Source organism: Camelus bactrianus, chromosome 21 (assembly GCF_048773025.1).
Source record: "Camelus bactrianus isolate YW-2024 breed Bactrian camel chromosome 21, ASM4877302v1, whole genome shotgun sequence".
Lineage (NCBI taxonomy): Eukaryota > Metazoa > Chordata > Mammalia > Artiodactyla > Camelidae > Camelus > Camelus bactrianus.
In genome coordinates this window covers 1,591,163-1,614,180 of record NC_133559.1, presented here as the reverse complement: position 1 = coordinate 1,614,180, position 23,018 = coordinate 1,591,163, and the positions used below count along the sequence as shown (strand labels likewise).

Below are 23,018 nucleotides of genomic sequence, written 5' to 3'. Positions count from 1 at the left end.
CTGATGAAGGGCTTGTATCCAGAATACACCAAGAACACCCACAACTCAGTAATAAAGGTAGGAACTTAGAAAAGGGCAAAGGATCTGAATACACACTTCTCCAAAAGAAGACATACAAATGGCCAGTGAGCACATGAAAAGGTGCTCAGCATCGCCAGTCGCCAGGAAAACAGTGCAGCTGGTCCGGAAGACAGTCTGGCAGCCCTGCAAATGGCGAAACGCCGCCACTCCCAGTTTTATACCCAGGGGAAATGAAGACGTGCATATGTGTGCACAAACACATGCAAACCAGTGTTCACAGCAGCGTGCTTCACAGCTGACAGAAAATGGAAGCAACCCAAAGGCCCATGAGCTGATACGCGGATAAACCAAATGTGGTCCATCCGTGCGACAGAATGCCACGCAGCCCTCGGGAGGAATGGAGCGCACCCGCTACAACGTGGCTGGGCCTTGAGATTATGAAAGAAGCCGGTCACAGAAGGACTGTGTTGTAGGACTCCCTCTGTGTGGAATGTCCAGAACAGGCAAATCCATGGAGACAGAAAGCAGCTTGGGGCTTGCCAGGGGCCGGAGGCAGGGAGGATGAGGAGTACCTGCTGGTAGGCACTGGGCTTCTTCTGGGGGTGATGAAAAGGTGAAATGACCATGGAGATAGCTCCCAACTTGATGATTATATTAAAAACACTGCATCATACGCTCTAAGTGTATGTATTACAAGGTGTGTGGTTTCTATCTCAATAAAGATGTTTAAAAAAATCCTTCTGCAAATGCCAGAAAACCCAGCTCAGAGTGGTGGGCACAAAAAGGGAATTTGTTCACTTCTGTCCCCCAGGCAGTGGGTAAGTTCAGACATAGGTCTGCTCTTAGGGACCGCCTGATTCAGGAACTAAAGCAAGTTCTCAGCACCTGGCTGAAGACTGAACAGGCAGGCTGAGAATCGGGGACAATCTGAATGTTTCTGCCAGAGCACACAGCCCGGCACGTGAAGGGGCGGGGCGGGATCCCGAGGCCAGCACCCCCGACTGCTAGGCCAGGCGTGAACTCACCTGGCCCGGCCCGCACACCTGATGAAGCCGGTCTGCGCTGGTCCCGGGCTCCAATCCACTATTGTGACTTCTGGATTCACCTCCCAACTTCTGAGCCTCTCTGCACGGACTTTGATCCTTGACACACCCACGGATGCACAGCAGCTCAGCCCCTGCCCACAGCCCTCACCCAGACCCCACGACTTTCATCTTGCTCTTTGATGAACCAGGAGATTCACGAGCCCCTTCATGCCAGCAACCCCCTCCCGCCAGCTGCCCCGCACACACCCTCTGGCTCGTGGACTGTGGGGATGGGCGAATCCCATGCACAGCAGGATGCACGGCAGGTGAGGAAGAGGCAGGAGGAAGCCACTGGCTGCCTCTTTCTCATGAGGTCTAATCACACTCATGAGCCCTGGGGGGCAGAGCAGGAGGAGGGAGCAGAGAAATGCGATCCGGCTGGGAAGCGTGTCTCTGAGTGTCTCTCTGCCTCCGACAGCTCACCTGCTGAGCAGGAAGTGTGAGCTAGGCCTCTGTAACCCTCCCACCCCTCTGCCCACAGACTGTGTCCCCAGCCCGTGTCAAACAAGGTCAAACACAGATCGAAAGCAGCCCCAGTGAACAGCACCTCCGGGCTCCATGGTTCACTTCTGTGACAAGCTTCAGTTCAACCAATGTTTAGGGGACGCCGACCGTTCATTCATTCGTTTGTTCATTCATCATTTACTCAAAATGCAACGATCGCATTCCTGGAGCGTGCCAGATATCACGCTGGGCGCGGAGCGGGAGGAGAGGAATCCTCCCGCCTTGCCCGCCTTGCCGTGCTCCCCCCGCCCCACCTGAGTGGGTGAGACCATGAATCAAAAGATAACCCCATGGCAGAGTGATATATGCTAAAACCAGAGGAGCCCAGGTGCTGATAAAGCTCAGGGAAGAGGCACCTGCCTGGCCTGGGCATCACTGGGGAGGGATGTTTCTGGTGAGTCTCGTGAGTGAAGGAGTGCTCCTGGTAAAGCAATGTGTACACACGTTCCAGAATACAGAGACCAGAGGGTGAAAGTGTTGTTTTTCATAGCCCCAAACTGGAAACAACCTACCTGAATGTCCAGTTACAGGAGAACAGATGAGTGACGATTGGCATTTTCACACAATGGAATATTATACAGCTACGAGGACAAAAAAGCCCAGATTCAAACAACCACATGTTAAGCACAGTGTTGGGCAAAAAGGATGCACGCTGTGTGACTAGTATAATTCTGGTCACATGGAGTTCAACAACAGGTAAAAGTCACCTCCTGCGCCTAGGGACACATATACGCAGGGGGTAAACTATAAAGGGAAAAAGATGGTGGTAAACTCAGATTGCCGGCTCTGTCTGGGGGAGAAGATTATGACTGGGGAGGGGCACGCTGTGGCTTCTGGGTGCCGCTCATGTTCAGCTCCTCGGCCTGGGTGCTTGCTCTTGGACATAGGCTCCATGACCGCTTGTTACCATGGGCAGATACATGGCTTGACACAGACAGCAACTTGTCTTCCCCAGGGAGGGGACATTCACACGCTTGAGACAAAAAGTGTGTTAGCTGCATGCTTTGCTGTGGGCTGCTTGGGCTCATTTCCACCTTTGGCAAATGACTTGACCTGTCCAAGACTCATGTTTCCTCATCCGTAGAGCGGGGATAATAATAGTAACAGCCTCATAAAATTGTAGGATTAAGTGTGATAGCAAATGACCAGCACAGAGCCAGAAACACAAATGTAGTAATTAATTGTGGTCACCACCATCATCACCACCACCACCACCATCATCACCACTATCACCACTGTCATCATCATCATCACTATCATCACCACCATCACCACCACCAGCATCATCAACATCATCACAACTATCATCATTGCCATCATCACCATCACTGTCACCATCATCACCATATCACCAACACCATCCTCACCACCATCAACATCCTCAACATCCTCACCACCACTATTGCTGTTGTCATCATCATTATTATCATCACCATAATCATCACCAGCACCACCACCACGATGATCACCACCATCACCATCACCAACATCACCAACAGCATTATCACTGTCAACATCATCACGATCATCACCACCATCACCACCATAATTATCATCATTGCCATCATCACCATCACTGTCACCATCATCACCATCATATCACCAACACCATCCTCACCACCACCAACATCCTCAACATCCTCACCACCACTATTGCTGTTGTCATCATCATCATCATGACCATCATCACCACCACCACCATCATCACTGCCATCACCATCACCAACACCATTATCACTGTCAACATCATCACTATCATCACCGCCATCATTACCATAATTATCATCATTGCCATCATCACCATCACTGTCACCATCATCACCATCATATCACCAACACCATCATCACCACCATCAACATCCTCAACATCCTCACCACCACTATTGCTGTTGTCATCATCATTATCATCACCATCATCGTCACCAGCACCACCAACACCATCATCACTGTCATCAACATCATCACTGTCATCACCACCATCATCATCATCACCACCACTTCCTCTTCTTTTCCTTTTGGCTAATTTGTCCAAATCTATTCTTCATTATCCTCCTCTTTCTCCTTCATTCCTCCACCTCTCTCTTCTTCATAACTGTTTCCATCTAGAAATTTAATGACCCAGTGACAGTGTTCCCTGGGGTCATAGATAGTTCTAGGTCTTGGTAAATAAGGAAGTGAAATTATGCCTGCCATTTTTTAACTCTTTCATTCTTAATTTCAAGTCATCTGTCCCACCAACAGAACACACATCCCAATTTTTGGCTCGGAATCCACTTGCTCTAACTTGCACTAGAAAAGCCAACCAGGCCTTCTTCCTGCTGTCACAAGGCAGGACCCTGACTACAGTTGACTGGGTCGGGAATGGACACCTGACTGCAGCTGACCCGAGCTGGATCTCCCCTAGGAACCAGGATACACAGAGTCCAGATTATTGACTGCCAGTGTTGGACTGACTGAGAGGTGATGGAAAGAGTAGACCACAGCAGAGAAAGCTGGTCTCTGGAGAGCAGAAACATAAAGCAGACAGTAGGAGAGACAGTGGGGCCCAGGGAAAGAGAGAGATTTGGGTTTTGGCTCTCTCGTTCTTCATTTCTGTCCAGAACCTGCTTTTGCCTCCGTCCTCAAGGTCGGAAAGATTCTCCTCTGTTCCACTAAGTTGCCACATTCTCATCCCTGCTGGCCTATTATTTGCAAAAAAAAAAAATTTTTTTAAATGGATCTCCCCCTGCCTGCCCCACTTATTTAGTTTGAACAGATTTATTTTCAAACAAAACTTTACATTAGTAATCTAAGTAGAAAATCAGTAGCATATGATATTCTCAGATGGAAACTAAAAATGGATACAACAAATAATAACAGATAGAAACATCAAAAATTAAATCATGAAATATAAGGAAAAATAAGCCTAATTAACTTACAAAGTGCTTATCTCAGAAGTGCAAATTAAAATCACAATGAGATATCACTACACAGTCCCTAGAATGGCTAAAATTAAAAAGACTGACATCACCAAGTGTTGGTGAGGATGTGGAGCTACTGGAACTCTCACCCACTGCTGGGGGAGTGCAAAGTGATTCAACCACTTTGAGAAACTAAATACTAAAATCAAATACAGTTGACCCTTGAACAACACAAGTTTGAACAGTGTGGGTCCATTTAAAAATATGCAGATTTTTTTCGACAGTAAATACTACAGTACTACACGAACTGTGGTTGGTTGAATCCATGGATGTGGAAATGCGGATACAGAGGAACTACGGATAGAGAGGGCTGATTATAATTTATTGATTTTTTTTGACTGTATGGAGGTAGCAGTATCTGCAAATCCTGAACTCCCAATTTATCCCTCCCTACCCCCTTTCCCTTTGGTAACCATAAGTTTGTTTTCTATGCCTGTGAGTTTGTTTCTGTTTTGTAAGTAAGTTCATTTGTGTGGGGTTTTTTTAGATTTCACATACAAGTAATATCATATGGTATTTTTCTTTCTTTTTTTGGCTTATTTCACTTAGTATTATAATCTCCAGGTCCATTTGTGTTGCAGCAAATGGCATTTTTTTTATGGATGAGTAGTAGTCCATTGTGTGTGTGTGCGCACGCTGGGATACTTCTTTATCTAATCATCTGTCGATAGACACTTAGGTTGCTTCCATGTCTTGGCTATTGTAAATAGTGCTGTTTTAAACACTGGGGTGCATATATCTTTTCCAATTACAGTTTCCTCTGGATATATGCCCAGGAGTGGGATTGCTGGATCATATGGTAACTCTATTTTTAGTTTTTTAAGGAATCTCCATAGTGTTTTCCATAGTGGCTGCACCAAACTACATTTCCACCAACAGTGTAGGAGGGTTCCCTTTTCTCCACATCCTATCCAGCATTTATCGTTTGAAACTTTTTTTGTAAGGGAGAAGATGGTAAATATTTTAGGCTTTATGGGCCATGCGGTTTCTGTTGAAACTATTCAACTCCACCACTGAGGCTGAAAGCAGTTGCTGCCGTCTGTAAATAAATGGTCATGGTTGTGTTCCAGTCACACTTTGTCCATGAAAACAGGCAGTGAGCCGTATTCAGCCCCTGAGCTGTAGTTGACATGACCTCTGCCGAGCTTAACATAACAGCAATCATCTGTTTTGTTCACAAGTTGAAATTATGATGGAAACAACCTAAGGGTCCACTGATGGATGAATGGATAAAGAAAATGTGAGATACATATAATGGAATACTATTCAGCCATAAAAAGAATGAAGTCCTGCCATTTGCAACAACATGGATGGAACTTGAGGGCATTATGCTAAGTGAAATAAATCAGACAAAGACAAATATCATTTCGTTTCACTTATATGTGGAATCTAAGAAAAAAAAAAGCTCATAGACTCAGAGAACGGATTGGATTGGTAGTTGCCAGAGGGGGCAGGTTGGGTGGAATGGATGAAGGGGGTCAAAAGGTACAAACTTCCACTTATAAAATAAATAAGTCATGTACTGCACAGCCTGATGGCTGTAGTTAACAATACTGTACTGCATGTTTGAAAGTTGCTGAGAGAGTAAATCTTAAACGCTCTCATCACGAGAAAAAATAATTCTGTAACTCTGGGTGGTGACGGATGTTAACTAGTCTTACTGTGGTGATCATTCTGCAATGTATACAAATATCCAGTCATTATGTTGTACACCTGAAACTAGTACCAGTATGTCAATTACACCTCAAAAAGGAAAAAGAAATTGGAACTATGACAAGGCAAGGTGGGGAAAGCCCCGTGCATGGGGTCTCGGCTCCATGCGGCATTAGCTGGGATGGCTGGACGGGAGCTGGGGGACCTGCTTTCAAAATGTTGCACTTACAGGATTGTCAGCTGGTGCTGGCTGTGGGCTGGAGGCCCCGCTTCTCTCCTGCTGCACCTCTCCACGCCCTGTTGGGCTTCCGGACAGCATGGTGGGCTGGTTCCAAGCTCCAGCATCTCAAGAACACAAGACAGAAGCTGTGTCACCATTCATGCCCTAGCCTTCAAAGTCACATTGTGTCACTTTTGGTGTCAGCATCACATGCGAAGAGAGCGTGAAGAAAGGGAGACCTTGATGCAGGCACCTCACGGTGTCAGGGTGACGCTGAGGACAGGCGGGAAACTAGATTGCAGCTCAGTTCTCTGAAGGAAACACACAGGCTTCCGTGGAGATGAAAGGGGGGCGCTCTTTACATAGGGAAACCGGGGAGACTTTCTGGAGCCAATATGGGAAACCTTCCTGGTGATATGGAGAGGGAGCAGGCAAGGGAAATCGCAGAGCACACACCTGGAGGTGAAAAAAGCCACAGGCTAGAAAACCCGACAGCTCGGGCTGGAATCCTGCTCAGTCATCATTTTCCCTTTGGCCAGGCACTTCACCCAGCAGGCTCCAAGTTGGTCTTTGTAGAAGGTGAGTGTGTACACCCAGCTCACCTGAGGAGTGCCCAGGAGGTCACTATTGTGAGCTGTTCACCCCAGAGCCTGGTGCACAGAGCCATGAAATTCCGCATGGTGGCATGGCTTTTTGTTTTTTCTCCCTGGCTTTTGTTTTGAGAGTGCTGGGTGGTACTGTGTTTATAGCCTTGGAGAGTTTCCTCCAAAATGAAATCAATACCGCCAGCCCTACTTTATAGGAGAATGATTTCCAAATTGCACAAAATGAATGCCTCTAATATCTGCATTTCAGAGAAGAGAGTCTGTTGCTGCTGGAGCTAATCTGACCCAGCACCAGAGATCGGGGAGAGTCATGGGGGGTGTGCATTGGAATTGCCAGGGGGGAAGGGTATGCATTAGCCAGAGGTAGGAGGTGCTGACCAGTAATTGCTTGGAACCAATCACCATTTCCCAATGAGATCTCAGTTGCAATCCACTGCATGTGTGAGGAAGGGCTGCTGAATCAGCAAAAAGCGGGTTGGAAATAAAATGGAAGAAAGTGCACAGTGTCCAAGAGAAATGGCAGTTTTATGTCAGCAGAGTTGGGGGTGGGGGAGAGCAGGCTGAAGGCTGGGTGTCCCATGTAGGAACCTATGACCTTCTCCTAATAACACTACTTCCCACTTCTGAATGCCTACCAGGATGGATGCGCTCAGCTCAGCGGAGTTCTCACGGTAACCTGATGGGAACTGCTTTTGTGCTCTTCTTATAGATCAGAAAACTGAGCTCAGAGACATTACGTGACTGCCCAGAGCCACACAGCTGCCGGGCCCTGGAGGAAGGATTTGAACCTGAATCTTGAGGAGAGTCTGCAGCCCTTTTGCCTACACATTCACAATATGTAAGTTTTCATTTACACCAAACAGTCCCAAGATAGTATTTCACATCATTTAAAGAGATGAAATAAAATAAATAAAAACCGAAGGAGTCTGGTTAACACCCAGTGTGGACCAGGGGGCGGAGCCCCAGAAGTGCCCTGCGCTGCAGGGTGAGAAGGGAATTGCTCCAGGTGTTCTGGAGAGCCATTTGGCAACTTCCATTAAGTCCAAGATGTGCTGGACCCAAGAATTCCACCCCTAGGCATTTAGAAAACCCTTCCAGGTGGCAAAGGGAGACGCAACCTAGGAGGTGCACTGAATCACTAACTGCAAATCACAAAGCAGAACTGAAAACTCCCTACTTGTCCCTCTGGCAGGGGGGTGGGGGTGGTAAGGAAAGGACTGCCCTTTAAGGAGGGGGCTTTGGTGCTCAGGAGGAGACAAGAAGTTGAACGTGATCTCTGGGAGAACCAGGAGGGGCTAGTTTTCCAGTGAGAGTCAGTTTAGCCAAAGGTGGGAACAGTGCAGGCAGGAGGTGTGAGCAGGGCACCGGCTAATGGGAGGCTTCAAACTGCACCTCTTCTGGAACCCTAAACCTCGGCTCCAAGACCTGGCTTGCCATTCCTGGCTTTGCTCCCCGAGTCACCCCTGCACTCCAAGGAGCCGGGACCCTCTGCACCTCCCCCACGTAGCACTCGGCTACTGCCAGTTGCCCAACACGTTCCCGGAGAGGTGGGAACTCCAGCTCCTGTCTGCCGATTTATGGTCCAGGAAGTGCATTCCGAATTGGTCCCAGGATACTCGGATCCAGGAATCAAACACTGCCTCTTGCGGGTGGGGGGTGAAGTATGTGTGGAGAGAGACCAGGTAACGCCAGAGTGGCACCCCACTTTGCTCCCCCAAAGCGCGACGGCTGCCGGGATGGGGGTACCTATTGTCGGGGCGCAGGGGAGGGGCGGCACTTGGGTGTCTTTCCTCCAAGGTATGTGCGTGCGGCTGAGCTTTCTCTTAATTTATGGGGAGAGGCCAATAGCCAAATACCTGCTTTCTGAGGCGAGCACCCCCCTCCCCCCACGCGTGGACCCAAACTGCCTGTAAGGAAAAACAGATCGTTTGTCATAGAGAAAACCACCTGTGGTCCTCCAAGAGCTTCTTCAGTCGAGTCAGGGCCAGGCGTCGCAGACAGGAGCCAGGCGCGAGGGGCGAGGCGCCGGGTGAGGGAGCCGAAGCGTGCGGGGCGTCCCCAGCCCGCCTTGGGCCTGCTGTGCGGGGCTTCACTTCGCAGCTCCCGGGAGGGGGCGGAGAGGGCCCTGAGTGCTTGGCGCCTTCCCGTTACGCAGTTCCTGTCCCTTTAAATTCAAGTCCCGGGAAAGGGGGCGCTGGGGCGCCCCGGCTGGACCCCTATTTCCTGGCCGGCCGCAGCAAGAGGGGACGCGGGGCGGGCGGGGCGCCTGGAGCCCCCGCCCGCGCCACGCGCCCCCCGCCAGGCGGGGCAGCTCCCCTCTCCTGGCCGCGGGCGCGCCGGGGGCTGGGGGCCAGGGCGGGGGCGCGCGCGCGGGCGGGGCGCGGGGTGCGGGCGCGCGCCGCGCCGGCCCGAGAGCGCGAGCCGGGCCCGGAGCGCACGCCGCCGCCGCCGCCGCCGCCGCCCGACCCGCCGCATTGCTGCTGCCGCCGCCGCCCGGCCCGGCCCGCGGCCCCCAATATGGTGCAGCCGCCCGCGCCACCGCCCGTGCCGCCGCCGCCCGCGGGCCCCGCCGCCGCCCTCGGGCGCCCGCAGCGCGGCAGCCGCAGGTGGGGGACTGCGCCCCAGGCCTGAGCGCCGCCGTCCCCGCCTGGCCTGCGCGGCCAGCCCGGCAGGCTCGCCTCCGAGGGGCACTTGCCGCTGAGGTGGAGCCGTTTGCACCAGACGCTCCTGCTCCTGCCCCCTCCCTCCCCCTCCCCTCCCCTCCCCCCTCCCTCCCCCTCCCCTCCCCTCCCCCGCCCTCCTCCCCTCCGGTCCTGTCTCCAGCGGGAGCGCGAGACGCTGGTCAGGCTCCGCGGCGCAGCTCGAAAATGAATAATCGCCCCCAATTGACTTAAATTCCACCGAAGCCGGCGCCGCGGCCGCCCGCCGCCCGGGATCTGCTCGCTGTGATTTTTGATTTCTCCATTCTTCCTTAAAAAAAAAAAAGCAAAACAAAACCAGCCAGCCAGCCAACCAAGACTCCGGTTTGTTGATCGCCTTTTTTTTTTTTTTTTTCACCGTTTGCGGGATTTGCAAACCGAGTTACATGCATGTCCAGTGGGGGTAGGTTTAATTTTGACGATGGAGGGTCCTACTGTGGAGGCTGGGAGGACGGCAAGGCGCACGGCCATGGCGTCTGCACCGGCCCCAAGGGCCAAGGCGAATACACCGGCTCGTGGAGCCACGGCTTTGAGGTACTGGGCGTCTACACCTGGCCCAGTGGCAACACGTACCAGGGCACTTGGGCGCAGGGCAAGCGCCACGGCATCGGCCTGGAGAGCAAGGGGAAGTGGGTGTACAAGGGCGAGTGGACGCACGGATTTAAGGGGCGCTACGGGGTGCGGGAGTGCACGGGCAACGGGGCCAAGTACGAAGGGACCTGGAGCAACGGGCTGCAGGACGGCTACGGCACAGAGACCTACTCGGATGGAGGTAGGTGCGCGCGCGGGGGCTGGCGGAGGGGGACCCTCTTGCCCCTTCTGTTTATCTCTGGGGAAGTGGAGCTGCTCCCTCCAGAGGGCCGTGGGCACCTGGGGCGTTTCCTGGGGCTCCCCGGAGGCCACAGCAGCCTTGGCTACAGGTTGCCCTGCTGCCTGGTGGGGGACAGCGCCCCTGTGCCAGCTGAAGGGTGTTGGGGGCTTTCCAGGAGCAGTGCCAGGCCCAGGAGCCTTGGAGCTGAGCAGAGTGTCAGTGCATCACCCAAGAGCAGGCCAGAGACCTGCGGGAAAGGCCAGACAGGGCCCACGGCCTCCTCCAGGGCCCAGCAAGGGCGCAGAGGGACTGGAAGAGGGCCCCCTCCCCTTGCTGGCAAAGCTCCCTGGGTGTCGGCCTCTGGGAGTCAGGCCCCAGGACTGCTGCTTGTTTTCCTGCGGTGCTGATGGGCCTCCCTTAGTCCTGATCAACCCAAGCCAATGGAGAGAGCGGCTGGGAGAGCTAGAGGTGGGGGACGAGAACCCAAACCAACACAACAAGGCAATAAACTTCTAGGTGGTTGGACGCAGGCTAGCACTGTCAGGCTAGCACTGTCGGAGCAAGCTGCTGGAGGGAGGGAGGGAGGCCCAGCTGTTTAGGCCCAGAAATCTCGCCTTTCAGTGGCTGAATCATTTTCACCATTAGTTTAGGGATGCTCTGTGCCTTCATTCTAAGATGCTACCACATTCCCGGCTGAGCCAGTGCCGGAAGCCAGCGTGTTGTCTGCCCGCTGGCCAGGCTGTAAGATGATTTCTGTGCAGGGAGCCTTGGCTGGCTTTGCAGCTGCCCCCAGTCCCAGACACTCCAGTGTCCACTCCACCATGCATCCGAGAGGTGTGGAGCACTGACTGTTCCTGGAAGCCAGACCCCAGACAAGTCTGCTCTCCAGACACCCCCTCCCCTGTCTGGAAGCTCATCCTCAGAAGTGGCTCCGTGCCTCCCTCTTGGCGGCTGGGTGATTTTTCAGACATGGATGCCTGGGAAAGGAGCAGGGCACAGCAGGGACTTGTGTGCTTCTGCTGGGTGTAGAAAGCACGAGCGGACAGACGTGTGGTCTCCTGTCTGCTCGCTGCCTCTGAGTCCCATGGAGCAAGTGCTAAGCACCTGCTCCCGGCCACATCCAGGAGTGAAGGAGGGCTGGAGAGTAATTGTTATTTTGGCTTATGCAACTGAGAGGCAGGGTTCGTTATTCCTCCAAGGGGAGGAGGCGTGGGGGGCAGTTAATTATATAACGCTCCTGCCTGTCAAAGCCATGGCGCCCCGTCCCAGGCGGCCTCTTCTGTGCTGTTGTTGTTTTCCTGGAGTGGGTTGGAGAGCTTCCCTGACCCTGGGGCACTGGGGCCAGGCCGAGCAGACGGCCCTCCCTGGATTCTAGGCCGTGGGCGTGTGTGTGCGCGCGCGTGCGTGTGCAGGCACGGCAAGGCCCAGGCAGCAGATGTGGGTGGCTGAGGTGGGCGGCCGAGCAGCCTGGCACTCCCAGCTGGGCTCTTTGGGAGCCCAGGGGCACCTGTCCCCGGGAGCTTTGGTCAGGCTGCCCTGCAGATCTGTCTATCCAGAGGTGCTCCCAGCTATGCCCGAGCATGGAGCGTGGCTTCTCGGTCCTGTGCCACTGACCTCGCTCGTGAGCCTGGGAGAAGAGGAGCCAGGGCTCCATCTCTGTGGAACTCTGCAGAGTATCTGAGATACTAGTCGGCCCACCTTTCCCCAAATCTTCAGTGGCCCACAGAATTCTGTGCTTTGTTCAACAAATATCTACTGAGTGCCTTTGGAGCAGGTGCTCCAGACTCTGGGAAAACAGCAGACAGACACCTCTGCCCTCAGAGAGCCCCCATTTCAGAGGGAAGGGTGGTAATTCCGCATGAGTACTCTGGGGAGGAGAGGATCTGATTCTGTGGTGGGCCATGAGTCTAGGGTCTGACGTGTTGATGGGAGACATGCTTCTCTCCTTGGGTCTCCCTGGGTTGACACCCTTCAGTCTCTATCCTTCATTCAATCAGCGAAAGCACTTCCTTCTGCCTCGTCTTGCTTGAGTTGGAGGGGAGGGGATCATGTCCGTTACAGATGGGCACGTCAGAGCCCCCAGCCTTTGGGGCAGAGCCAAAGGTTTGGATCCCCGACCTCTCCAGGGTGGAGTCCCTTTCCTCACATCACACCACCTGTATGCTGCCCAAGGTGGGCACACAGGTGCAGGGGGCCAGGCCGCCTGCCGCCTTTTGGTTTGCGATAGGACAAGACAGAAAGTTGAACTGACCTTCCCGGCCTGGGATAATCAGGCCCCGATATCTGGGACCACTATTCTGGAGCCTGGTCCCCACCTCTCCCTAGGAAAGAGGGCACTGCTGAGAGTGCTTGCCCTCAAGCAGTCCATCAGGCGAGCACAGCCAACGTGGGTTGTTGTAATCCACTGGAACAGAACAGTGGGTCTCTGCACCTTCTTCCCGGCCAGCTGGTGGGCGGGGATGGGTCATGTCTCAGAGCAGGCAGGCAGAGCTGTGGTGAGTTGACGGTCCTGACTCCAGTCCTGCTTTTCCTTTGCACGAGGGATGGGCGTCAGCAAAGCTCCCCACCTCCAGCCACGCTCCCAGTACTGACTTGGGGAAACTGCGATTTTTACGAATAGAGCACAGACGACAAAGGTATTCTGCTTTAGCTGGAGTTGGTGTGGAGTCCACTTCAACTGGGGGCACTTCTGCCAACTCCTCCTCCTCCAGATTCATCCTCCCCTGGGCACAGGGCACACATCGCTCATTCAAGTGAGCTGAGCGGCTTCCACAGTCTGCTGGGTGACCCCACAGAGACAGTGAGGCCTGGGGGCACAGGGGGCAGGAGCACATGCTGTGGAGTTGACAGCCATGGGACTTGAATCCCAGTGGTGCCTTTGCTCTGCTCTGCGACCTTGGGCGAGTTACTTAACTTCTCTGAGCTCCTGTTTCTGAAGCTGTACTGGTAATAACAGCTGTGAAGTAGGTGGGGATTGACTGAGGTGGTGTACATGGCTTTGCCAGGAATAGAGTAAATATGTGGTATTATTTATCACTATTTTATTATTATAGTTCACATGCAGTGAATGTCCCTTATAATGATCGTTGTTAGAACCAATAGCCAGACGTGACAATGGTGATAATGAAATGATCATAGATGGCAACATCAGACACTTACTGCGTGCCTGGCAGGGGACAAGCACTGGCATAATGACAGCACTTAATCTCTGTACCCCTCCTTCCTCCCGTTTCCCACTTTGGGAAGCAGAGGCTCGGAGAAGCCAGAAGACTTGCCTGATGAGCACCGGGCGGCACCAGGACTCATGCTCAGGACTGCAATACCAGAGCCTGTGCATCTGTGTGGAACCCCTCTCTCTAAACTCTCTTGTGCAAACTTCCCTTCCTCTTCCTCCACACCCATCCCTCTCCTCTGGGTGCAGCAGCCTAGTTGCAGGCAAACACACATGGGCAGACACCGCACCCTGGTCCTCCTTCCAGTCCTGCCGAGACATACTGCCTCTTCTCCATTTGCCAGACCCCTGCTTTGCTGCACAGGTAAATACTTCCTGCTGGTGCCCTGCACAAGGGATCCCTGGGACCAAAAGTTACCACCGCCTCCCCCCCCCCCCCCCCGGCAAATAAAACCCTCCCACAGCCCGAAAGCTATGAGTCATTGCACACACCCGGCCGCTCCTCCTCAGATACAGATTCCCTTCACTGGCCCAGATCCCTCGGCCCACACCAGTCACACACTCCCACAGTCGAAATTCAGATCCCCCGGCGCCTGCGTGTGCACACACGCACCGTACACCTGTCACCCAGAGACGTTTTCCATCTTGTCCCCCTAAACACAGCCATGTGCACCCTCCCAGCTTCGTCTGCTTGCCAGGCACTCCAGACCCTAGGACTCCTGCCCCATAGCAGCTGCCCCTGGAAAGGGCGGGTGCCAGCTGGGGAGCAGGGCTCAGACACAGGTGCGGCTGCGGCTTCGTTTCCACTTCAGATGCAGTTGGTGCCTCCTTTAATCCAAACAAAATTCATGACCATTGGGCACACTTTTTGTGTTTGGCCATGAACTTGTGAAAAGTAAACTCTTTTCTTTTTTTTATCCAAATGCTCAGTTTAGGAGGAAACAGGCCCATCGCCGAGGATATTACCCAATAGGAGCTCGTTTCAGAAACAAAAGGCAATTGGAGATAAAAGCACCTCCCCAGAGATTCTTCCAGCTCCTTTGGGGAGGGAAAAGGCTCCATGAGGTGAAAGGAGAGGGGAAAGCAAATAACTAGTTCTTTGTTGCCAATAATAGCAGAGAAAGAAGTGTTACTGAAAACTCCCCTCACCCAGCACGGCCCTGGAGTGATCTGACGTACTTTATATTAGGAAGCCTAACTCGGCTGGTGAGGAAGTGAGGCTCAGCACCCTCCGAAAATAGCCATCCACCAGGTAGCTACTGAGTAGCCCTGGCTGAGGCGAACAGTTAATGCAGGGAGCCCAAGGAGCGGGGGCTGCCGGCCTGAGGACACCGCAGAGAGGAAGACCCTGGGGGAAAGTGGTGATGGTGGCAGTAGGGGGAGGGCCAGGAATAGACACTCCATTTTTCTTCAAGTCACTTTTCCTTCCTCACCTCCCGCCAGGCCTCCACAACTCTAAAGACAGCCAGCTCTCAGCCATGAGCTGATAATTCTGTATAAAACACTTCTTATGTCCTTAAATGTCAGCAGGATATTAGATTTGTGAGCGCTGGAAGGAAGGATGACGTTTGAATTTTCCACGGTGGTCCATCCCCTCTTGGATTCCGCTCCCACTTTGTAGTTTCCTGGCTTCTGAAAGGCCACATGGTTGGTGAAGGTGGTGCTGCGTGGGGTCCTGGCTTTGCCAAGCAGGCTCTGTGGACTAGAGCAAGGGGCCAGCTCTCTTGGGTCCACGCGTCGTGTAGGAGATGGGAACGGCCTCTTCAGCACCTTGGAGAGCGCCCACAGGCGCTGCCCCGGCTGCCCGGCGCCCGCCCCCCTCCAGTTCCCTCCCGGCACCTCCTCCCGCCAGACCGCGTCTGCCGCCCGGCCTGACCCTTCCACACTCGGCCAGCAGAAGTTCGCCTGCTCCCACTCTGTCAGTGTGTGGGTTCCAGACGCCAAGAAACGCCACTGGGGGTGTTAGCCTGGTTTCTCACCCCAATCCTGTCAGTCTTTTTTTGAAAAATTGAGTGCCTTCTAGGTGTTTCCTGGTGAACCAAGAAAACATTCCCCAGCGAGAGGAGATGGGTTGTGGGTGGAGTCCTTCAGTCGGACTCTTAGAAATAAAACCTGAGGTTTACTTCTGCCGTGGGTTGTGTGTGCTCAGTTCCCGCGGGGCGTGCGGGGGGTGAAAGTGCACACCAGCGGCGACAAAGGAACAGCTCTGTCTGTAGCAGCCGAGGGAAGGCTGTTTGCCACCGGTCTCTTTAAGCTGGATCAATAGATTAGTCATCTAGACCAGCCCTGCCCAATCCGCGTGTGGCTGCTTGAATTAATGACAACGGAATGAAATTTAGAAGCACACTGCCTCTGTCCCACTAGGCATGTTCCAAGTGCTGAAGTGCCACTTGTGACTCATGGCCCCCACATTAGGTGGTGCAGAGATGGGACGTTCCCACCATCACGGGAGTCCTCTTGGACAGCACTGGTGTGGCTTGTAAGAGCTGTGCAGAAAGGGATGCGTGTCAGTCGCCACTGCATGTCCAGTCACTAAAGTAGTGCCAGCATACGGTGGTCACTCCGCAGGTACTTGTGGAATGAATCAACTGTGCAAATGCAGTAGCGTTTGGCAATTTCATTCACCATCATCATTTCATACGTCCATCTCATCGCAAGAACTTAGAACTGGGCAGTTAAAGGGAAATTTTGAAACTCTTTAAAGCATCACTGTTATAATTCCCTGGCCCAGTTTTGTTTGGTCATCAGCTCTGTCGTTGCTCATAAGAGGCTCTGCCAGCTTTTTACGTGAGTAAGATGGATGGAGCTGAATACAGTGAATAATGGAGTGATAACGTTCTAATGCCGAGAAGCAGTCCTGACCGGGAGACATTTCTGGAGCACTGTCCAATGAGCAGCGCGCGTTGTGACGTGCTAGGAAAGCAAGCAGGAGAAGCACCCTCTCGTCTGCCCACTTTCTAGTGGTCCCTCTTCCTCTGCGTGATTCATTCAGTCATTGAGAAGCATTTACTGAGCTCCTCCTGTGTTCCTGGCATAAAACTGAAAAGCTCAGGTCCACTTTCAGTGAACCAACCTGGAAATACGTGCTGAGCCTGACTCTGTCTTAGTGCATTTGGGCTGCCGCACCGTAGACTGGGTGGGGCCGGTGTGGGGAGCTTACCAGCAACACTCCTTTCTCCCTCTTCTGGAGGCTAAGTCCCAGACGGAGGCTCTGGCAGGGTTGGTGTTTGGTAAGGACCTTCTTCTGGGGTGCAGACAGCCAGCTCCTCTGTTCTCACACTGGGGGGAGGGACAGAGGAGCTCTGGGGGCCTCTTCTATCAGGCGCTAATCCAGTCGAGAGGGCTCCACCCTGTGACCATATCACCTCCCAAAGCCTGCACCTCCTAACACCATTACACTGGGGGTTAGGGTTTCAACGTATGGATTTGGGAGGACACAAACGTGCAATCTATAGCACTATGAATACAGTGCATAGTTTGCACTAATGTAGGCTGTTGGGGAAAGAAATAAGCAAATAAATACAAGAAACAGGATAACATGACTTTTACCAAGAAGAAGCCGTAGTCTGGATGCAAAACTAAAATATGTGAAATAATTAGGGGTTTCTCAGACCAGGCTTTGGGGATCCCAGGGGGAGGCCGCAGGAGAGTTCTGAGAAGGGAAGGCAGAGGTGTGTGTGTTCTTGAGTGAGCAGTAGCGGGGTCCCAGGAAGGCCCCCTGAACCAAGTCTGAGTGACAGTGGGCACCGTGGCCATCGCCCCAGCACCGAAGCTGCAGACTTGGAAGGAGGCACTGCCCTCTCACCGGTGTCTCCTCAGCCCCTGGCAGCCAGTGGTCTGCTCTCCATTCCTGTCACTTCTCATTTCAAGAGCGTTCTACGCACGCAGCCTTTTGGGGTCGGCCTTTGTCGCCGCTGTGATTCCCTGGAGACCATCCAGGCCGTTTGCTGTTGTGTCAACAGCTGGTTCCTTTCACTGCTGACTGTGCTCCGGAGCGGACGGGGTGTTGCTAACGTGCTCTGCCGCTGTTGAGGGGCCTCTGGGGTGGCTCCTGTTCGGGGCGGTTACGCTGGCTTCTGCAGACTTCCACATGGAGGCTCTGTGAGAATACAGGTCTTTGTTTCTCCGGCATAAGTGCCCAGGAGTGCACTGGCTGGGCCGTGTGGCAGTCGTAGGGCTGTGTTTGGATAACTACCCTGGCCGCTGCGTGGGGAAGGAAAGGGGGGCCAGAGAGGAAGCTGCAGGCCTCTGGGAGGGGGTGCCGGTGTGCCAGGGAGAGGGGATGATGGCCTGGACCTGAGTGGGGAGAGAACCAGAACCCCAAGACTTTGGAGGTGGGCAGAGCAGGCAGGCAGAGCCCAGGACAGTTAGCGCCCTGGAACTGGGGACAGAGGGGATGCTGGGGGAGGAGTGGGTGGGGCCAAGAGTTGCATCTGGAGCGTGTTCGTTGTGAGAAGCTGCGAACGGCCATGCAAGGATGCAGTGGGAGTTCTGAATCTGGATCTAAGCTGAGCATCATCCGCTGGAGGTGGAGCTGGAAGTCAGGAGAGAGGTGGTCCCTGGAGGAGCCCAGGACTCAGAATCGGGCAGAGGAGGAAGGGGGGAGCAGGCAGGGAGGAGGGTGCAGATGGGCTGCGGGGGCGGACGTGCCGGAGGGGGTGGCGGAGGACAGCAGGGGCAGAGAAGGGGACTCAACTCCTGCTTGTCCCAGCCCTGTGGCTACCATTTTTATCCATTAGGTCATCTGGCTGTCCCACACCCCAGGAGGCCAGGCCCAGAGAGTTACTGTGCCCATTTTACAGACGAGGAAACCAAGGCCAGGGGATAGAGGGACTTGCCCAAGTCATGGGGAAGGTGGGGATCCCCGAAGCCACAGAACCACACAGCACAGGGCTGAGTTCAGACCCCAGCGCCTCCGTTATGAGCCCGCATGGGGCGTCCTGAAGTTCGTATGTGAGACCAGGTGATGATTCCTGAGCACAGGCCCAGTGCACACAGATGCCCCATAAATAAGCTGTTACTGGTGTTGTTAAAAATCCACTAGCAAACCCCAGGGGTAGATTAGAGCCCCCGTTCTGCGTGTCACTGCTTTTCCCCACTTGTCCTTATCATCTCGCAGACATGGTTCCCTCTGAAGTCTGCACCCTAAGAGGAGACAAATGCTGTTGTCTTCATCGGGACACAGTTACATCCCCTAAAATCCACCCTTTTAAAATGTACAATTCAGTGATTTTTATTATGTTCACAAGGTTGTGCAGCTGTCACCACGACCTAATTTTAGACCTTTTTTTTCATCACCCCAAAAAGAAACCCCGTTATGCATTAAGCAGTCACTCCCCATCGCCCCTTCCCCAGCCCTTGACAACCACTAATTTGCTCTCTGTCTCTGTGGATTTGCCTCTTCTGGAAGTTTCACGTAAGTGGTGTCATGCAGTGTGTGGTCCTTTGTGTCTGGCTTCTTTCACTGAGCGTACTGTCTTCAAGGTTCATCCGTGCCACGGGTATCAGAACTTCATTTGTTTTAAAGATTGAATGATATTCCGCTATATGGATAGACCACAGTTTGTTTATCCGCCCATCGGTCGATGGACATTTGGGTTGATTCCTCCTTTTGGCTGTTGTGAATAGTGCTGCTGTGAACATGTGTGAGCAGATTTTTGTGTGGATTTATGTTTTCCCCTCTCTTTGGCAAATACCCACGAATGGAGTTGCCAGGTCGCATGGGGACTCTCTGTTTCACCTTCTGAGGGGCTGCCTGACTCTTCTCCAGAGCAGCTGCACCCTTTTACATTCCCATCAACAGTGTCGGAGGGTTCCAGTTTCTCCACATCCTCTCCAACATCTGTTATCACCTGTCTTTTTGATGATGGCCGTCCTGGTGGGTCTGAAGTGGGACCTCCCTGTGGTTTTGATTTGCTCTTCCTTCATAATTAATGACGTTGAGCATCTTTTCATGTGCTTATTGGCCATTTGTATGACTTTGGAGAAATGTCTATTCAGGTGCTTGCCTACCTTAAGATTGGGGGTTTTTTCTGTGGTTGAGTTCTGAAGCTTTCTTATATAGTGTAGATACCACAGTGACACACTGCAGCGCCTGACTTCCTGGCCACCCCAGCATGCCTCGCTGGGTGGTGGATTCCTTGAAATAAACTGTAGGTGCCTTTTTCTCGCCCCTAGAGCACGCAGCATGGTGTCAGACACACCGTAGGGGCTCAGGAAACATTGGGACCTTAGCCCACTGGCCAAGTGGTCACGTGGTCCTGTCCACTTCTTAGTGAGGTGGCTTTGCTGGGCTGCATTTAGGGTCTGTTTTAGCAGCAGAGAGAGAAGGGCATCTGCAGTGAAGCTGGGACCCACACAGGTGTTCCTGAGCGCTGACTGTGCTGGACGGTGAGCTGGCCCCAGGATAGCAGGGCACCAGCAGCCCCAGGGCGGGGTGTGCAAGCACCCGTGTCAGTGGGGTGAGGGAGCTGGGGCCAGGTTAACGGGGTCCTCTGGGGCATTGGGGAGGTCTTCGGGGGAGTGACTTTCCCACGGAGGCCTGAGGATGGCAGGGGTGAGGCTGAGCAGGTGTGGGAGGTGCACCCGCATTTTTAAGCATCCAGAGGCAGAGGGAGCAGGGCCGCTGGGGAAGCCTGGGAACCAGCCTGACTGAGGCTGTGCCGGAGCACATGGCCTGACCCTTGGGTCAGCACAGAACCAACCTGACTGTCAGGAGAAGCAAGAGCTAGGAGGTAACCACAGGGGACCGCCAGGCCGGAGTCTCCCTGGGACCCGGCATCTCTTGCCACACAGAGTGGGGACTCATGCTCCCTGCACGGGGCTGACGGGCCATGCCCACAGCGCAGGGTCCCACCTGGAGGAGATTAACTATGGGTCCCCGAGAGAGTGCGACAGGGCTAGAGCAGGAGCCAGGGTCTCCTCGGGGCTGGAGGCTGCTGTGCGGACAGTGACCACGGGGCGTCCACAGAGTGTCCTGCTAGCCTGAGGCCTGAGCAGGAGGGGGAAGAGCAGGAGCGTTCGCGGGGAGACAGAGATGGACAGAGGTGGGCAGGGGAGAGAGACAGACAGACAGAGGCAGAAGCAGGTCCCTGAGAAAGAGAAAGAATTGGGAGTGGAGTGGGGGGTGAACGAACCCTTTCCTGCTGTCAGGGGCGCCTGCATTATTTCTCCCTCCGCCCCTTTAAGCAGCCGCCCAGCGCCCAGCCCCTTCCATGCACCTTCCCGTTGAGTCCAGCAGCCACCCTCTGAGGCGGGCTGTCCTCTCGCCCAGAGCAGCCTGAACCCCTACCCTCCATCTGCTTGAGATGCCCCCTGTGAAATCCTGCAGGAGGAGCCCAGGCCTGGGACCCCCAGCCCACCAAGCTGCGGGGTGGGGTGTTGTCAGGGCTAAATCTGAGCTGATGCCAATGAGCTCGGTACCTCGGCCCCTCCAGAAGGCCAGCAGACCCCCACCTCCAGGCCCTCCCCTTCACCCATGGTGGCCAGAGAGGGGAATTCCTGTGGAAACACCCAGATCTCCCGTGGGGGTTGTGGAGGCCAAGGCCCAGGAGCGCCTGCAAGGGGACAACCAGCGTCCCTCCTGGCCCTGGGCAGCAGCGTCCTGGGCGCCCGGGTCCAGCACAGCTCAGAGCCGGCATCCGGGGTGGGGGGCGGCAGGGGCAGGTGCGGGGCTGCGGGGCTGCGTGTCCTGGGCCTGGTCCAGCCCGTGGCCGGCCGCTCTGGCGTCCGGCAGGGTGGGCGTGAGGCTCTTCCTCCGCTCTCCAGCCCAGCAGGCCTGCGGTGTCAGCTGTCCCCGCAGCCACGCTCCCGGACGTGCCGTTCCTGCCTGTGACGACGTCCCAGGTCTGGCGAGCACCACTGTGCTTTGCTGCCTGTCTCAATCTCAGGTAGAGGCTAGTGAAAATCTGGGTGTCATTTCTTTCCCTGCAACCCTGATTCCATCTATGGACCCCCCCCCCCCAGGAGTCCACAGACCCCAGGTTGGGGGCCCAGCACTGACCCTGCCCCCACGAGCAAATGTCATGTCTGAAAGGGGAGCCTCCACCTCCGTGTCCTGTGGGGAGTCCTGACTTGAGCCTTCTCCACCCCAAGGGCCACCGGAGCCTCTGGGCAGATTTGGGGGTGTTCTGTGGAGGTTTGGGGCCCAGCCTGGAAACACTCCCAGCTGTGGGCTCCCTGCTGGGGTGCAGAGCAGGCTTTCCGGGGGCCCCATGGAGCCTGGGAGGCAGGGCGACTGGGGAGGGTTGTCACTGGCCTTCACAGGAAGTGGAGGTGTCCCCACAGGGGCGGGCCAGGCGGCTGTGATGCCTGTTGCAGGGCGGAGACCCCCCAGACCCCTCCCCAGGGCAAGGAAAGGGTGGGGCTGCCTCACACCTGGGCCCACTCTGCTCTGATGGCCGGGGTTCCACCAACCCCGGGCTTCACTGTTAATAGTTTATCGAGACACAGTTCACAAACCATCCAAGTCACCCGTTTTAAGCATACGTTTCGATGATTTCTAGTATATTCACAGAGTTGTGCGGCCATCAGCACAGTCAGTTTTAGAAACTTTCCATCACCTCAGAAAAAAGCCCTGTACACAGCCGCACCCCGGTCCCGCTCCCCCAGCCTGGGCAGCTGCTCATCTGGTTTCTGTCTCAGTGGGTTTGTCCACCATGATCGTTTCGTGTAGATGGAATCCTACAGTCTGTGTGGCTTCTTTCACTCTCTGCCGTGTGTTCAAAGTTCATCCATGTTGTCATGTGACTACAGGCTGCATGAAGATCAAGACTGAATAATATTCCAGCATCTGGATGGACCACATGGGGTCTATCTGGGCATCCACGGATGGGCATTTGGAATCTTCGGGCTGTTGGAAACATTCATGTTCAGTTTTTGTGTGGACATGTGTTTTCACTTCATTCATTTCATTCTTGGGTATAAACCCCCGAGTGGAATTGCTGGGTCACACGGTAACTCTGTTTAGTTGAGGAGCTGCCAGACTGTTTCCCAAAGTGTCTGTACCATTTTACATTTCCACTCAGCTTCTTCTTAAAAAAGAGTCTTCTGGAAGCTGAGAAATCCTTACCAGTCCCCCCTAACCTCCCCCCCCCCCACCTGGGGATCTATTCCTGGACGTGGTGAAGTCTGTGTTGGGAGAAAATTCTAATTTATCCAGCACACCGTCTGTGCTGGGCTTGGGAACTCCTCAGGGTTACCTCCTGCAGGTGGTCCCACCACGGTTCTGCCCCTTTTCCCTCCACCCCAGCCCTACTCCAGTCCTCCCCGCCGTGGGGCCTTCATGGA

The 23,018-nt window shown here is 54.2% G+C and overlaps 1 protein-coding gene across 1 annotated transcript in view; it reads left to right on the top strand.

The window, feature by feature from the left end:
* The first annotated feature begins 9,589 nt into the window (after nucleotides 1–9,589).
* JPH3 (junctophilin 3) overlaps nucleotides 9,590–23,018 on the top strand; it is a 71,998-nt gene continuing 58,569 nt past the window's right edge. Inside the window, exon 1 of the mRNA XM_074349277.1 lies at nucleotides 9,590–10,519. Within this exon, the coding sequence (XP_074205378.1) occupies nucleotides 10,138–10,519 (382 nt within the window). The 5' untranslated portion in view covers nucleotides 9,590–10,137. The remainder of the gene's footprint in view (nucleotides 10,520–23,018) is intronic.